The sequence below is a fragment of the Physella acuta genome, unplaced genomic scaffold (assembly GCF_028476545.2).
Source record: "Physella acuta isolate Inbredline_101_S28 unplaced genomic scaffold, ASM2847654v3 ptg000637l, whole genome shotgun sequence".
In the NCBI taxonomy this organism is placed as follows: Eukaryota; Metazoa; Mollusca; class Gastropoda; family Physidae; genus Physella; species Physella acuta.
In genome coordinates, this window is record NW_026732156.1 from 51,562 (window position 1) to 71,241 (window position 19,680).

At 38.8% G+C, this 19,680-nt stretch overlaps 1 protein-coding gene across 1 annotated transcript in view; it reads left to right on the forward strand.

Annotated features, from left to right (window-relative positions):
• The window catches only part of LOC131948305 (solute carrier family 35 member F3), an 83,997-nt gene that overhangs the window by 23,943 nt on the left and 40,374 nt on the right, over positions 1–19,680 (forward strand). The window contains exon 2 of the mRNA XM_059309877.1: positions 13,445–14,955. Coding sequence (XP_059165860.1) covers positions 14,916–14,955 — 40 coding nt within the window. The 5' untranslated portion in view covers positions 13,445–14,915. The remainder of the gene's footprint in view (positions 1–13,444; positions 14,956–19,680) is intronic.

Consider the following 19,680-nt stretch of genomic DNA (forward strand, 5'->3'; position numbering starts at 1 on the left):
ATTTTTAGAGAATTTTCAGCATCATGAGGGTGGTCTAATTGTGTGTGTTTAAATACATGGAATTGTTGATAACTAGCTCGCTGTACCCACATTCGTAGTGTGCGAAGACTGTGTGTAGTTTCGCATAATATCCGGCTAGTTGGCTGCTTTCTAACTATGTTTCGCACACTTTACAGTTGACTTCTGTTCCGTGTTCTGATTGTGTGTGTGTGTTTTCTTCGTTCTTTGACGTTAATGAAAGGGGGTAGGCAGTATCCGCACACTATCTTCCTTTGAAGTGACTATTTTTGCGGTTTTTGTTTTCCTGTTATTTATCATATTTGGGCTGATGTCTTGTTTCCTTTTAACTTATGTTATGTTTGTATCCGTGTTTGCCTATGGTTTTATAGCTTGGGAATTGTCAGTTCCTAAACAGTTGTGAGTTGCCTTTCTTGCTTCTGACAGTTCGTTGGTTGTTGCTTTGACTAGAGGTGTTGCTGAGTCCGTGTTCATTTTACTGATGACGTTCTCTGATTGTTGCATGCTGTTGTTTTTTTTAAATCGAGGTTGTTACTGTTGTTATTTTTGAATTGATGATCATGTTGCTGATGTAGCTTTCTGTTGGTGGCGAACTGCTGCTGTAACTTGTTGTTGGTGGTACTGCAACTTTGAGTGCTGGTGTTGTCTTTGTTTCCTACTGTGGTGTGTCTGGGTGTGTTGGCTCGTAATGGTTCGTCAATTTTGAGTGGAATACCACAGCTGACACGATTGTCTCCTCTCTGCTTTGGACATTTAGAGTTTGAATTTTGTAATGTCCATTTTTTTGTCTAATTTTGTAGTGTCTAAACAAAATATTTGGATGTCACACTTTACTTTTATCATACAATCCTTATTTGCAGCATTATTTAAAAATTAAACAATATATATTTTTTTTATTGTTTTATGTTTTTAAATAGAGCTATAATAATTGTATTTACCTGAATAATATGAGGCTTTAATATGTTACTAAATTGTAAATAATTGAAATTTCTACTCATGAAAACAGATTTAACGCTATTTTTCAAGCACATCTCACATAGTCAAAAAGATAAGAATAAAACTTAAATACAAGTTGCCGTTCTTTTTTCTTTCAATCGCTGCTTCCCTTAATTAAATCCCAACATTTCTTTGAAGCTGTTTCCCTTTGCTGATAGCCCGCATTAATTAAACCCGACTCACCTACGAATCGATAAGTGACCGATGACGTGTTCGTATGTGATTTGTGGCAGGGTATCGATTAAGAAAGTTTAAACCGTTTTTCGTCCGATGGGAATGATCTGATACCGACTGGGATGCAAATTGATTAGTTATCGATCACTAACTAAACACAATAATTCATTTTGTTCAATTTTTGGTACAAAATTTTCAATATCACGTGATATATATTTTTATTTGTTTCCTGGTTGTGAAATATCCCCTTATTCTTCATAGGAAAGGAGTGGCCTAGCGGTAGAGAGCTTGAATTCCATCCGTAAATCTCGAGTTCGAATCCGTAAATCTCGAGTTCGAATCCGAGTTAAAGTTCGTGTATAGTCCACCCAGGTCTAATAGGTACCTGGCTCAGGTTAGGGAAAGTAAAGGCGGCTGGGCATAGTGCTGACCACACTATCCCTTTATATATCTAGGTAGCAGAAACACATGAACTCTACTTCGCTTGCCCATGGACCTGTCAGTTTCGAATTATTAACTTTACTACTTCGTTCTAAAAACCTGGGTGATGGTTGGATTTCAACTACTCTGACAACTATAACACTGTGTGATGGAACGATAACATTTATATTATTTGTTACCTCACTAAAATGTGTATAAATGGATTATGTGCTATATGTAATATGTTGTATGATTTCTTTAAATGGTGAAAATCTCTTTTATTTACACTGTCAAAACCAAACATGTAGCTACCCTTAACTAGAATTAACCATTGCCGTACACACTAATCTAAAACAAACTTTTATATTATTTATACAAAATTATGACAGGGGGAGGGGGGCAGCCAGACCTAGCCGTATAGCGCTAGACTGCTAGCCCGAAAGTCTCGAGTTCGAATCCTGGATTCGAGTCTATAGAATTCCCTGAGTCCACCCAACTCTGATGGGTACCTGACTAACGACGAGAACGTTAGGAAAACAAAGGCGGCAGATCCTGGTACTGAACACACTACCCCCTTGTATGTCGTTCATTATTGAAACAAATAAACTCTACTTCTTCTGCCCAATGTTTCTTGGGCACGAACGGGAAAAGATTACGATACCAAATGATGAAATTCTACTCATGTGGACATTTTCCCATCCGAAAACAGAAATACGTCACTCAAGTGATTTAAAATTAACTGTGTACTTTAACCCTTAATCCTAAAAACACCAGACACCCCCCCCCCCCTCTCCCCCCATGTCTGTCTTTTATCTACGCTATTTTTAAACCACGACAAGTAAACTACGCCATTGTTTTGTATTATCTTCGCCATCACTGCCAGTGCCGTCACCGGAAGTGCTGAGCCGAGAGTGACATGTCCGCCCGCCATTATGACGGCCACACAACATCTAAATATAGACAGAATGAAATCCCGAAACAAATCAGCCATCTCTCGCTGTTTGCTATCTGTTTGCTAAAAGCCAATTTCGTGAGATGGCTTGAGATGGCTAATCAGATTTTCTTACATAATTAAATAACCTCGCGCACGAAAATTATTTTCTTCGTGTTCTGGATCTAGTGTGTGGATATTTTTATGGATTTGTGTGTGCCAGTTTTTTTTTGTCGATTTCATGAAAAACAGAGGGATCAATTTTACTACAAATTTTAGTGGACTTTTTTTTTAGCACTTGTATTGAGGATTTTAAAATAGCGGTACAGATTTAAGTGGGGACTTTTTAAAAGGACATCCTTTTATTATATTTCACAGCCCACTTTTATACACCAAGCCCCAAAGCTCCCACACCTCCCCACCGTATTCATATAGCTGACCCCCCTACCCCACCCCGTACCCTAGTTGTATACTGTGGGTACCCCTCCCTTCCCCAGTCACATACAACTGTCACCATCCCACCCCACCCCAATCATATATAGCAGCCCCCATCGCTTACCCCACCCTAGTCATAAACTGCGGTCATCCAACCCCCTACCCCACCCTGGTTTCAACCCCCCCCCCCCCAACCAACCCCCTCCCCCTACACTAGCCACAAACAGCTCTACACCCCCATCCACCCAAACATGTAACAGTGTCCACCTTCCACCCACCCTACCCAAGTCACCTACATACTCCACCCCTCCACACTCCCCAACCCCATACGCCCCAGCACGGCAGCCATGCCCCCCCCCTCCTCAGTCTCGTCCCATCTCGGCACTTCCCGGTCTAAAAATAAACCAACGTCACCGGCCCCGAGTGTTTAGAAAGCCGATAACGAGGGGAGATCACTCCGAGATTTCAACCACAATCCACAACGCAACAAAAATAGCTTCACGTTTCGCTTTCACACTAATGGCCGCTGTTTGAAGCTTCGGTGCGACTCGAAATCAAGGGGCGTAATGCTAATTAGAAAGTAACTTTCGCTCTACCCAGTTTATACAAGCTAAGCTATTACTTCCCTTTTACGAATTAGTCTTGTCAGTAGTATCAGCCTATTAACAAAACCAGACCGGATTTTGTTGACTGGACCGCACTAAAGGACTTTTTTTTTCGTCAAGTTCATCGTAGTGAGCCGAACTTTCTAGATCCGTACCTAGCAACTAAGCTAGAAGTAGGGAGTACATGTGTGTGTGGGGGGGGGGAGGGAGAAATATAGAGGGAGTCTGGGAAATGAAAAGTGGGAAACTACAATAGGGAGAAAATGCGGAGTGTAAATTTTCAGTAAAATGTTGGGTTGTGGAGAGTAGAGTTTCTTCATCACCCGTATCATTATGCGCTCTGGGTAGGTGAGGCAGAATTGAGCAGAATGGACTACTCTACACTCTGTTTTGTTACTTTTCTAAAAATAAAAAAAAATAAAAAATTAAAAAGCAATCGGTTTAGACTACCATCTTAGCTGGGTGGATCACAAGACTTGAACTACTGACAACCCGGACAACACTCAAGTGCTCTACCACTCAATCGCAAAGTTAAAAACTATCTAGGCTGTTTTTTTTTGTTTGTTTTTTTGTTTTTTTTTTGTTTTTTTTACACGTTGTAAGGGATTTCTGTTATCTGTCAACAACTATCATTAAACAGACAAGAAATATAATCTGCTTGTATTGATTAAATCAAATACAACTGATACACACAGACATTGATGTTTGTTTTGTTTAGTTTGGCACAGTGGTTCTTAACTTTTTCGTTGGTACCGAATACCACCGGCTTCATATGTGTATTCCTCGAATTCTTCTGTGTATTCCCCGAATTCTTCTGTGTATTCCCGGAATTTTTCTGTGTATTCCCGAATTTTGTGTATTCCTCGAATTCTTCTGTGTATTCCCGGAATTTTTCTGTGTATTCCTCGAATTCTTCTGTGTATTCCCCGAATTCTTCTGTGTATTCCCGGAATTTTTCTGTGTATTCCCGAATTTTGTGTATTCCTCGAATTCTTCTGTGTATTCCCGGAATTTTTCTGTGTATTCCCGAATTTTGTGTATTCCTCGAATTCTTCTGTGTATTCCCGGAATTTTTCTGTGTATTCCCGAATTTTGTGTATTCCCCGAATTCTTCTGTGTATTCCCGGAATTTTTCTGTGTATTCCCGAATTTTGTGTATTCCTCGAATTCTTCTGTGTATTCCCGGAATTTTTCTGTGTATTCCCGAATTTTGTGTATTCCTCGAATTCTTCTGTGTATTCCCGGAATTTTTCTGTGTATTCCCGAATTATGTGTATTCCCCGTATTATGTGTATTCTCCGAATTATGTGTATTCCCCGAATTCTTCTGTGTATTCCCAATTCTTCTGTGCATTCCCCGAATTCTTCTTTAGTGTTCTAACGGCACAACACCGAGATATTACAGACCCCCCTCCCCCCCCCCTTCCCCCCCCCCCACACACACACATATTGATGGTTTTATTTTGTTCTAGAACTTGGGCTAACCACGAGCGAAATCTCGCGTGCCGGCCCGAGATTAACCGCGATTTTGCCGAGGCACATAAACAGAATTGCATGTCGTGCCCACTGTGTATCAAGCTGGTGGATTTGGTGGATTCGATGATGGATTTGGTGGATTCTATGGTGGATTTGGTGGGTGGCTGTGTACTTTTGTACAGAAACAAAACGTTCAGATATGAAGACATTATTTATTAGTACGATTCAATTTTTTGTAAAACTATTTTTTTTTATTTCCGGTTGTCACTCGAACATTTGCACCTGCAAGGTATAGAAAAAGGTGTGTGTGGGGAGGGGGGGGGGGGGTTCGTGATCTGCACCTGGAATAAATAGACTGCGGGGGATAAAATCGGCTACTTATATTTCTGTAGGCTAACCCAGCTAGGCTATTTTTGCCACTCCTCTCCCTCCCCATCTAAAATACTTCCCAAATACCAAAATCTTCCCCCCCCCCCACCCCTCTCGTAACAAAATTTCAAACCCCCATTACATCACCTAGGTTATGTAACTTCATTTGAGGACGATTTATTAACTGATTGTGTAATTAAACTGCGATTTTTCAAATATTTTAAACAAATATTTCTTCTTGGTGCATGTTCGTTAGGTGTTGGGGGTAGTGAGTTATAAGCTAACATGGTGCCCTATGTCGTAGCCTAAACTTAAACAAACTTAACGTAAAGAAACTAGCAAAACAAAACCTTGTAATTGTAACTCCCTATCACTCTCATATAAATTATAAATAAATTAATAGGGTACAAAAATAACGTTTGAATTAATAAGTAAAAAAAAGACAACTATATTAACCTATATCAACGGAAATAGTTTTATTTTAACGAGTAGGCCTACAAGATGCTCAGTTTAAAATATCATCCTAGGCCTACACGATGCTCAGTTTAAATAAAAAAAATTTAAATGTTGTGACCGAACGAAAGGATATTTTTGAAAACTTTTTGGTCTAAATTATGGCAGGAATCGATTGGTAAATGTTTCAAGTCGCTAAGTGGTCTGGTTGCCGAGATATGGGTCAAAAACTGCATTTGTTCGAGGTTTTTGGGCTTTTCCGGGAAATCCAGGAAGGAATTCCGGGAATTTTTTTGACTTATGTTCATCCTCGGAACTTGCTTAACATATTTGCTTTGGAACTAGTCCTCGATATTGCTTCGTTGAGTAGGAGATACGACTTAAAGGCTGCGGACACACATCCATCCAGAAATGACGACGGAATCCCAGTATGGAAATTGCGCTAAAAAGTAAACATTCCTCTTTCGACCAAGCGATTCACTGAGCAGATATGTTTGTTGATGATGTTGTCTGCACTATGCCCAGCCGCCTTTACTTTCCCCAACATAAGCTGGGTACCCATTAGAACTGGGTGAACTCAGATACGTACTATAGTCCCAACCTGAAACGAGATCCGAACTCAAGACCTTCGGCATTCGGCCTAGCAGCCAAAACGCTTTACCACTCGACCACGCCGTACCAAGCTCTTTCCGAAGCATTAACCCAAAGGTTAAACAAAACTCTAGCCATAATCCCAAGACTAGAACTATAACACTAACACTATATATGAAATTACAACTCCGCTTTTTAGTCAATTAGTAAAAGTAATAGTAATTTTAACTTATTCTAAAAGCTAATTAATAAGAAAGAGTGAATAATTCATGTCGTGTTTTCTCTCCCTCCTCCCCCCCCCCTCTCTCTCTCTCTCTCCCTCGTTCTCTCCACTAACTCTCTTATTACGTCTGTTCCTACAGGGTTGAAAAACTTGCACTTTTAGGCTGGAGTTCAGACAGACATTTTGATTGTTCTCATTGGACAGACAAACAGACAGACAGACGTAAATAGACAGACAAGCGTTAGACAGGCGAAATGCAGTTACATCATCTGAAATGTGTTTGGGTGGATCAGTGGCCTAGACGGGGAGCACGTGGGGGGGGGGGGCCGGGGGGGGAGGGGTCACATCTGTCTTACGTTAAAGTGCAGCTATTGGCTGTGTTCAGTGTCTGTGTCACAATACCAAAATTGCATGTTCTCTAAACCATTATGATATAAGTATATAGTTGCATGTATATATATATATATATATATATATATATATATATATATATATATATATATATATATATATATATATATATATATATATATATATATATATATATATATAAATATATATATATATATATATATATATATATATATATATACATATTTATTTATTTATTTATTTATTTATTTATTTATTTATTTATTTATTTATTTATTTATTTATTTATTTATTTATTTATTTATTTATTTATTTATTTATTTATTTATTTATTTATTTATTTATTTATTTATTTATTTATTTATTTATTTATTTATTTATTTATTTATTTATTTATTTATTTATTTATTTATTTATTTATTTATTTATTTATTTATTTATTTATTTATTTATTTATTTATTTATTTATTTATTTATTTATTTATTTATTTATTTATTTATTTATTTATTTATTTATTTATTTATTTATTTATTTATTTATTTATTTATTTATTTATTTATTTATTTATTTATTTATTTATTTATTTATTTATTTATTTATTTATTTATTTATTTATTTATTTATTTATTTATTTATTTATTTATTTATTTATTTATTTATTTATTTATTTATTTATTTATTTATTTATTTATTTATTTATTTATTTATTTATTTATTTATTTATTTATTTATTTATTTATTTATTTATTTATTTATTTATTTATTTATTTATTTATTTATTTATTTATTTATTTATTTATTTATTTATTTATTTATTTATTTATTTATTTATTTATTTATTTATTTATTTATTTATTTATTTATTTATTTATTTATTTATTTATTTATTTATTTATTTATTTATTTATTTATTTATTTATTTATTTATTTATTTATTTATTTATTTATTTATTTATTTATTTATTTATTTATTTATTTATTTATTTATTTATTTATTTATTTATTTATTTATTTATTTATTTATTTATTTATTTATTTATTTATTTATTTATTTATTTTTTATTTATATATTTATGTATTTATATATTTATATATTTATTTATTTATTTATTTATTTATTTATTATTTCTTATTTATTATTTATTATTTATTAAGTATTTATTTAGTATTTATTTAGTATTTATTTATTTATTATTTATCCATTTTTTATTTTTTATTTAATTTATTTTTTAGTTTTTTGTTGGTTTGTTATTTGTTTGTTTGTTTGTTTGTTTTTTTACTTATATAGAAACCAGTAATTTGGATCTTTATTTTAACTCTCTATTGGATAATTAACCGTTTATAAAACAAAACAAGTTCTAATTGTTTAACATAAAGGGCTTGCTAAGGAGCACGAGCAATAAGGGGAGATAAGTAAACAAATTTTAACGAAATGTAAATCAGACACTGTAGCAGTGTAAAAAGCTTTTATTTATTGAATCCCCGTGAGAGTGGAACACATCCGGTGTAGATGGCGGGAATTTTACAACCGACCACAGCTCATCAGATGTCGTCTGTTGGCATGAGCCTAGAGTTAACTCACACATCCGGTGACCCCTTGCCAGATTTCTCTGCCCCTGATCTCACCACAATACCACAACCTGACCTGACAATGTCATTACTTTACTGTGCGGTCCGAGTGCATTAACAGACAAACTAGCCCATCAGTAGGTTCTCTCTTTCTCTTTCTCTCTCTCTCCCTCTCTTTCTCTCTCTTTCTCTCTCTTTCTCTCTCTCTCTCTCATCTTTTTCTCTATCTACTCCTCCTTCCCTCTCCTTCACTCACACCTCCCCCTTTCATTTTTCTCTCCTTTGATCATCTATCCTATCAACCCTCTTTCTCTCTCACCATTCCTCTATCCCCTAATTCCTTTACCTCCCTCTATCTAACACTCTCTCCCGTCTCCTCTTCTCTCATCCTCCTTATCCCTATCCTTCTCTCTGACATTCTCCTCCTCTCAAGTCCACTTTTCTCACTCCTCCGTATCTCCCTCTTCATCTAACACTCTCCACATAACTCCCTCCTTCTCATCCTTATATGTCATCCTCTCTCGCTCTAACACCCCCTCCATCCTCTCCTCCGTCTCTCCCTTCCTCTAACACTCCTCCTCTCTCCACATGTTTTCCTCCTCCCCTTTCACTCTCTCCCTCATCCTCAATATATGCCCCCCTCCTCCTCTCTCTCCATCTAACACTCTATGTCCCCCCCCTTCTCTATAACCATCCTTCTCTTTCTCCTTTCTCTCCATCTAACTCTCTCTCCCTCTCCCCCCCCCTCCCCTCCTTCCTCCCTCTCCCTCAAGCTGCCGTCACAGAGCCCATCTCATGTCTGCTGCTGACGTAGTTGAACGAGAAAGTTCCATCGTCTGGTCAATGCTACAAACTGACATAGTTAGCCTTCTCACCCCGGGTCTTAGAAATCTTACCCCCCCCCCCCCTTTCCCCCACCCTATGGAAGTCTGGTGATATTTCAGTCGTTACTCCTTGGCTCTCGCGTATAACGTCTCCTAAATAACCAAACACAAAAACCATCTTTAGACTTTTTTCTTAAGACGTAGGCCACCACTTAATATAAGGGCTTAGGGCTTAATGTTGTGTTGTATATATGTATGTACGTATGGATGTTTGGATGCTCCTTAAAGAAATATAATCGACACACTGACACTGAGTTTGGCACTCAATAACGTAATGATCAACATTATCATAATTTTTAATAAGCATAATTAACACAATTATCAACACTATCATAACTAACATAATTCAAAAACTCATCATAAATATTTATCAATTATCATTAACATTACTATGATTGTTATAACATAATTATGAATAGTATCATAATTTAACGGTTATATGCCTACATACACGTTTTAACTTCATTGTTAAAAAACTCCTCTCCCCCCCCCCCTCCTCACCCCACCCCACCCCTCTGCTTCACACTCCTACGCCTAAATTCACCCTTTTTTATTCGCTAACAAATCCGAACATTTAAGTGGTCATATTTGGTCATATCTTTTCCCCGAATTCCTGTTTCGCAATTCTCATGAACACCTACGCCTCCCCCACCCACCCTCAGATTTACCCCCCCCCCTCCCCCCACACCCTCACACCCTATCACCCCCCTCCACACCCCCACACCCAATCACGTCCCTCTCCATTATACCACATGCGGTGAGTTAATCACAGCGATAGCCACTGGACGACCTATTAAAAACAGTTTACCTGAAGGAAAAAAAAATCGTCCTCTCCAATCAACGGCTGATCAATGAATGATTATCATCATTAGGCTCCCATCTGCCGGCTCTTATCTCCCCTACATGGTCCTATTTCCATAGAAAGGCAGAAAATGGTTCTCTCCCCTTTTACAATGCGGCTCTCCCCCCCCCCTCTCCCCCTTTTCCTTTTAAGACTACACTTCTCCCCTCCTTTCCCTCCTTTTACAACAGATCCCGTCCATCTTTACTCCATTGCCCTTCCCTTTAACAACAATGATTTACTTCCCTTTTTACACCGCTGTACACTCCCATCTTCACAACATCAGTTCTCTCCCCTTTTTTAAAACCAAAGTTATTTCCCTTTTTAAAAAAGTACCTACGGATTACTTTCATTTTACAACAATGGTTAACTACCCTTTTTATAATTTCAGTTTACTTTTACCTTATTTACAACCGGGTATATTTTACGCTAGAGTATCGCTCAACAGTTTCGACACGATTGTGTGGTAAAGACCTCAGTGAATTTTAGCCTTCTTCCAACATTCCTAAGTGATAACTTTTGCGTTCATCGATGTATTAGTTAAGCATTAACTGATCATGTACGAATTAAGGCCCTTTGGCTTTTAATCAGGTTTAGATATAGTATCCCTTTATATTATGCTTAAAGTTAAACGTGAATAATTAACGATGATCTCATTAAGATAATTCAAAATCGATGCACACATTTTTAAAGCCTTTTTAAAAATCGCAACAATTATCGAACATAGCAAAACTCTCAATATATCCACGTCAACATCGTTTCAATATTTATGTTTAAATTCCGCTTAGAAGAAGTTCGATTAGTAATTATCACTAAATGTTAGGGTCTACAGAAAAGATAAAGATTTAAATAATTTTCTTATTTTCGTCTCTTCTGCAAATAGTGTAATTTCCAAGGTTTTTCTATTTTATTTTGTACTTGACCTTTCTCGAAATAACTTTCCTCCTTTCTGGAACTTAGCTCACCCGCAGTAATCGATAATGTTGTTACTTTGAAGTAACGAAAACTGGGACTCCAACAACGCTTACTCATATCAACCATTAGCCAATTAGCCGGTTATTATGTAATTATATATACGTAAGTTGGTTTTTTGTTTCTTGAAGATATTTTCTTCAGGCGAGAGAATTGATTGTGTTGTTTCTAGAACTATCTTTCCCTACGCAGACAGTTTTAGATGATAACTTGGTAACAGGGACGTCATCTGTGGTGTAGGGGGTGGGGGTGGGGTGAGGGGGGAGTATGGTGGTAGGTGAAGGACACCAGTTTATTTATAACCGGGTCTACAACTTCAACAATGATGAGTAGTGTTGTGAAGATTTTAAGCTAAAGGCAGACAAACTTCTTTTAATCTGGATTAGATTAGTTCACGATAAGGGTAAGAGTTAGCGTTGAAGTTGGAATTCATTTCTTGATTCTTTTTATTATGGTGCACCTTCGACGCTGAAACTAAATCGCTCTCAGAAGAGTAGATCATTATAAAGTTTTATTTTTTATTCAGCCGCCAATTATATATTTTTTGTAGTAAACGCCCTTCGTTGCAATTAAAATAAATTCGTTAGGGGAACTGATTTTTACTCATTAACCCTTTATGTAATTAGATCAAATCTTTCGAGGGTTTTGTTTTTCAGGGCGATTCGGCTTTTAGATTTATATCATCTGATTTAAATTCAAACCCCTGCATTTTCAGTCTACGATCAGAACTTACACAATCAGTTAAACATCTGCCTATTCAATTCGGCTTAAGAACGTTTTCATAAACACACACACACATACGTACACACAATCACACTTAAACACACTCACTGAGTATCATCTACACACACGCACACTGAAAAACATTTTATAACTGAATATCATCTATACACTATCACTTACTTTTCTACTGTTACACTCATTCACACGCACACAGCTTCTTTATTCTATCAAACACACACACCATCCCCCCCCCACACACACACACGCCTTCTCTTACCCACACACACTACCCTTACTTACACGCATGGACGCTCAAACTAATCCCTTCAGCACGTTCAAGCAATGTGAAACCGTGTAAAAACCTCCGCCATCACCATCCATCTTGTAAAACCTCCGCCATCACCACTCATCATTTAAAACCTCCAACATCACCACCCATCTCGTAAAACCCCCGCCATCACCACCCATCATTTAAAACCTCCGCCATCACCACCCATCATTTAAAACCTCCAACATCACCACCCATCTTGTAAAACCTCCAACATCACCATCCATCTTGTTAAACCTCCGCCATCACCATCGGGCTAGTTCCCCCCGACAGTAAACTTAATCGGCGTCTGAATCGATTTGATATACAAACTCAAATTTTGTTTAGTCGTCAATTTCAGGATGAAAGGGGAACGGGGGAGGGGGAGGGGGCGGGGTAAATGGATTAGACTGGACAAGTGAGTGTCGTCTGCTGGGTAAATAGCATCGTCTGCTGAATCCTGTTTCACCGGCAGCTTGCACTTCCGGTAATATTGGGTCAACTTCAGGGAGGGTAGGGGGGGGGGGGGGGGGTAGATGTATGTACCGGAAAATGTAACAAACAAAAAAGGGGTGTAAAGACATATTTAAAATGCTCCACAAACGCCAACACATACACACACATACACACACACATACACACACACACACAAAGGGACGGCTTGGTAGGACGGCAGAGTCCACAACTGCTAACAAAAAAGGTTTCGTTCGAATCCATGGCTTGAGCCGCTGTGTCACCCCAGCTCTGATCGGTATTTGATATACGTTAGGGAAAGTTAAGTCTGCCGGGCATATAATTGATGAGCTTATGCTTTTATCTGCCAAGGTCATAGTAAAAATGAACTCTACTTCATCTGTCCGAATCCGAAGCGAACGCAACCCACCCTCACCCCTCCAAGAATGGAAGCTACTACCAAAAGTTCACTCTCTATCTCTCTTGAATATGAAGCTCGCTGGCTGCTTTACATTCAGCCCCCAAAGACGCAAAGCCTCAACCCCCCCCCCCCCCCCCCATGTGAAGCTACTGTTAACCATCCCCAGCAATAAGGAAATCAACTTTTCATATTTTATTGTTGACTTTTGCAGGTTTACACCAGGTACAGGCAGCGGGGCATCAGGGCATAAAGGCATCAAGGCATTCGGACATTTGGACTTACATCAATGCAGTCTGGAGGGAACGATAAAAATCGTAGAGTAAACATTACCTGCAGAAAACCGTTAACATAATATCATTAGTGGAACATCAACAACAGGACGTTACCAACACATCACTAATAGGACATCACAAATAGGACATCATCAATAGGACATCACCAATAGGACATAATCAACAGGACAACATCACCAAGACATCACCAATCGGACGTTACCAATAGGACATTACCAATAGGACATTATTAACAGGACGTTACCAACACATCACCAATAGGACATCACCAATAGGACATCATCAATACAACAACATCACCAAGACATAATCAAAAGGACATCATCACCAAGACATCACTAATAGGACATCACCAATAGGACATCATCAATAGGACATCACCAACAGAACATCATCAATATTACATTACCAACAGAACATCATCAACCGCTAACCCAACGAAAACTACCCCATCGTGTCTGAGATCCCAGCCCCGCTTAACTCCCCTATAGGCTCCAAACCTCCACTACACCGCACTGATCTCATAACACTGGCGGTACCTGCTATTTTGACGGGATTATAAAACTTTGATGGGAGTTATTGACGAAATCTATAGTGCGGTCGTTTGCCTTATCTTGGTTCATTGAGCTATTTTTTTCTAGTCTTTGAGCAATCTGAACATTCATTGATGATGTAAGTATCAAATGTGCCGACTTCGTTTTGTTTTTAACTCTTTAAAAATTACAACGGAGTGGTGAAAAATAAATAATGTGTCTTTTAAAATAATCAACTTTTGCTCAAGTTCCATGGATTTATAAAGGAAAGTAGCAGAAATCTCCGAAAAAAGTGCGCACAAAAATTGATTGAAATTTCCCAGACGACAAAATTGATAGCGTGGTGCACAACCTCCCTGGGGTGAAGGTCACCGCGCGCGTGGATGTCACCTCAGCGCGTGACGTCATCGGCGCCAACGACGACATCCGCGGCAACTCGGCAGAGGCGACGAGGACCTTCCGTCAAAACCCGACCCCTGTCGACCCTACGGTTAGCCGGAGTACGACCCCCGCTGACCGGATCTCGACCCCCATCAGGCGGATCCCGGCCCCCGTTGACAGAAACGTGACCCCGATCGACCGGAACACACGCTCGATTGAAGGAACTTTGACCCCTGTTGGCCGGAGTACGACCCCCGTCGGTCAAACCTCGACCCCCGGTCACAGTTTGACCCCCGTGGATGACAGTCCGACCCCCGTGGGGGACAACTCGCGAAAGATTGTGATTAAGGAGACCAGACCATGGACAGACGGCAGGCAGGCTATCGTGGATGACGTCATCACTTCCGCTTCCGGCAGTGACCCCCGCCCCAGCAGCCTCGGTAACGGAAGTGTGAACAGGGCGGTGCATTTTGAAATGCCAGTTTCCTCCTACGCCGAGACCACCGACGCCGAAGGTAAGACGTTATTTCTTTTTTTCTAACCAGCACCGGCATATAGTATTTTCCTTTAGCACCTACATAGTGAGTCGTCCCCTTAGCACCTACATAGACAGATTTCCCTTAAGCACCTACAGAGGGGGTTGTCGCTTTTGCATTTACTAAACTTTCCCTGTAGCAACTACATAGCTGTCCCTTTAGCACATACAATTAGTATTTCCTTTTAGCACCCACATAGACTATTTTCCCCTTAGCATCCACATAGAGAGTTGTCCCTATAGCACATTCACAGAGTTGCCCCTTTAGCACCTATATAGAGACTTGTCCCTTTAGCACATACATAGAGAGTTGTCCCTTTAGCACATACATAGAGAGTTGTCCCTTTAGCACCTATATAGAGAGTTGTCCCTTTAGCACATATATAGAGAGTTGTCCCTTTAGCACATATAGAGTTGTTCCTTTAGCACATATATAGAGAGTTGTCCCTTTAGCTCATATATAGAGAGTTGTCCCTTTAGCACATATATAGAGACTTGTCCCTTTAGCACATACATAGAGACTTGTCCCTTTAGCACATACATAGAGAGTTGTCCCTTTAGCTCATACATAGAGAGTTGTCCCTTTAGCACAGAGAGTTGTCCCTTTAGCACCTATATAGAGAGTTGTCCCTTTAGCACATATATAGAGAGTTGTCCCTTTAGCACATATAGAGTTGTTCCTTTAGCTCATACATAGAGACTTGTCCCTTTAGCACATACATAGAGACTTGTCCCTTTAGCACATATATAGAGAGTTGTCCCTTTAGCACATACATAGAGAGTTGTCCCTTTAGCACATACATAGAGACTTGTCCCTTTAGCACATATATAGAGAATTGTCCCTTTAGCACATACATAGAGAGTTGTCCCTTTAGCACATACATAGAGACTTGTCCCTTTAGCACATATATAGAGAGTTGTCCCTTTAGCACATATATAGAGAGTTGTCCCTTTAGCACATACATAGAGAGTTGTCCCTTTAGCACATACATAGAGACTTGTCCCTTTAGCACATGTATAGAGAGTTGTCCCTTTAGCACATACATAGAGAGTTGTCCCTTTAGCACATACATAGAGAGTTGTTTCTTTAGCACATACATAGAGAGTTGTCCCTTTAGCACATACATAGAGACTTGTCCCTTTAGCACATATATAGAGAGTTGTCCCTTTAGCACATATATAGAGAGTTGTCCCTTTAGCACATACATAGAGAGTTGTCCCTTTAGCACATACATAGAGACTTGTCCCTTTAGCACATATATAGAGAGTTGTCCCTTTAGCACATACATAGAGACTTGTCCCTTTAGCACATTGTTACGTACCCCCTTCTCTAATCCTTTCGAACTAGTCAGGGGATCGTAAACAAGAAGAAGAAAAATAAAAATAAATAAAAGCCAACTTCAGTAATCTCTATTTATTCGCCACAAATCACAACACTTAAAGTTACACCCGCCACCGAAGTACAACAATCAGAAATATACACTAGTAACTACAACAACTAAAGTTCTTAGCACGACTACCCTACTTGTCCCTAACCGTCTGGCCTAGCCTAAGTCTAAAACATGTCGTGGCTTTCCACTAGCTCACAGAGACGACCCAGGTCTGTCTCCTCTAAACCTAGCTATTCGAGACGAGTACGTCCGTCTCCGAGTGTGTGTCCCGAGTGTGTGCCCAGAGAGTGTATCTCCTAGTCTCCGGTCTACCCTCCTAAAGTACTCGTCCCCCGTTCTACACCGTGGGAACGATTTTAATTAAGGCCTGACCCTAGGTCATATCCGTCCATGACGGTCCACTCGGCCCTATCCGACCTGGAAGGTTTTCCCAGCCGTAAATCACGAGCTGTTGGCCACGTAAATAGCCGAGTCCCGAAGTCTGCCACGCCCACAGCGTGTAATCTAATCCGTGGTGTGGCCGTCAAGACCCCCAGACTCTCACGGCCTATGCTGGCCAGTGCATTAACATGCCTAAGCATTTCATTTTAATTACCTGGCCCTCCTCGATGGGACCAAACCCAGGTAAAGATCACTTGGGTTCGTAACAACATATATAGAGAGTTGTCCCTTTAGCACATACATAGAGAGTTGTCCCTTTAGCACATACATAGAGAGTTGTCCCTTTAGCACATACATAGAGTTGTCCCTTTAGCACATACATAGAGAGTTGTCCCTTTTGCACTTGCTGAATTTTCCTTTAGCACTTACATAGTGAATTCTCACTCAAGCACCAACGTAGTGAACTTTCCCTTTCAACACTAACAGTGTGGTAAATATGAATCCACTTGGTGTAGTAGAGCGACTGTATCCGACTAAGTCTGAGATGCGTCCATCTTAGAGGCTTTTTCCTACCCACAATACACCTTCATCTGCACCATAAACTCATAAACTCTACTTCACCTGTTACATAAGCCTTCAAACCCTGTAAAAGATTTTGTTTACATTATGTTTCTGTTACCTGAAAAAAAATATTCGCTACTCAAAAGAAACTTTTGATTTGAACTCCAAATGTTGGATTGGATATTTTGCTTAGGACACTAGATCCTTTACATAAACCTACAGACCTTGTAAAAACGTTGTTTTACTAAAAGCTGTAATCATTGAAAACATTCAATGTCGACGCTACACATTTGAAACTTTTGATTTGAACTACAAATGTTGGATTGGATATTTTGCTTAGGACACTAGATCCGCGTCGAGCAGGATCCGGAAGTCCTAGAGGCTAGTAATCATGCGCTTCACCGACGTCACGTAGATCAATATGGCGGGGTGCTCATGAACTGCGAGTGCAACCACACTGAATAGTTATATGTTAACCTGAATACGTCACGAGAAATAACTTCCGGTCATGACCCGCGTGGGGGTCGCGACCCATCAGATGACGGATTTGTTTCTGAGTTTTTTTAAGATTCGGATCACAATGGCGTCCAGCTAGCTGTTACCACGGCAACGGCACGTTATCAACTGCATCCACACCTAATGTAAACTGTGTTCACATAATGCCAACCCTGCCAAACATAGTGCCAACCCTCACCGCACATAATGTCAACCACTCCAGACATAACGCCAACTACTTCTAGGTTTAACGCCAACCAACACCACACATAATACCAACCACCCCCACACATAACGCCAACCACCCCCACACATAATGCCAACCACCCCCACACATAACGCCAACCACCACCACACATAAAGCCAACCACCCCCACACATAATGCCAACCACCTCCACACATACTACCAACCACCTCCACACATACTACCAACCACCTCCACACATAATGCCAACCATCCCACACATAATACCAACCACCTCCACACATAATGCCAACCACCACCACACATAATACCAACCACCCCCACACATAACGCCAACCACCACCACACATAAAGCCAACCACCTCTACACTTAATGCCAACCCTCCCCTATCATGCCAACTACTACTACACAACACCAAACATGACCACAAACGACCAAAAAGGACGATTTTATTCCAATCTTCGTGTTCAGTGTTTTGATACATCACGTTTAGACGCCTTTTACTTCAAAAGATCGATATATCATCAATCGATTTATTGAAAACAATAACTTTAGAGCCCCAGATTACACTGGATCAGAACATTCAATGGCTGTAACTTGATAGCCGGATATTTTAAAAAAAACGCGGGAAACATTGATTTTACTTCGATCGCTAATTTCATCGGTCGTAATGTAAACAGAAATTTTAAAGGTGACTATTTGCTTTAAATCGCTCTGTGTTTCTAAAGATTATTAAAGTTGAATTAAAATAAATCAGTACAGAAGAAAAATACTAAAAACAAAATCAATCATAATTATTACAACCGATAAACTAGTTATAGATCGAATTTTCCACTACATTATGTTAAGGATGCATTAAATATTCCTACACACTAGCTAGAGTATGCACTAAGGATGCAAAAGGCAAAGACAGACTCAAACGAATCATCGTATGGCACCACAGAAATAACTGAATCTGCTTAGTTCTTGTATATATATATATATATATATATATATATATATATATATATATATATATATATATATATATATATATATATTAACTTAATCACAAACTTGTAAAAATGTGTTTATTATCATGTTCAGGAGAAAACTGAGATATTTATAGTCAGGTACACTTCATCATGGATCTCATCATTTGTACTGTTCTTGTAACAAACATCTTAATGTAAAAAACAAATATACACTAATGATGACAAAATCACGTTGAATTAAGGGAAATAAAAGCTTGTAAAAACCAAAACAAGTTCAGCATAAATCGTACATATTCATTAAATTATCCCAAAATCTAGCGTTGTGCATAAATCAAAATGTCCCAAATCATAAAAAAATAATTGCTCTCTTGATCATACTTGGCTCTCGAGCAAAATAAATGGAACCGTTTTTTAATTAAATAATCTCTTAGGGGCTAACTGCGCCAATTAAAAATCCACATTTAATGCATGTATTATTTATCTTCATCCTTTTTTTATTCGTAGCTGCGTTAATTAAACTTTTAAACTGTCTATTGACCTATTTTCTATTGATTTGTTGACAAACACGTCCATCTTGCTGACCTAATTTCCGCCTTTCAGAAACCACTCCATTCATAAACATTTCTTTACATTTCAATTCCATGAAGACGCGGGGATTTTGCAAGACAATTATTTAAAATGTGCTGTCTATTTAAG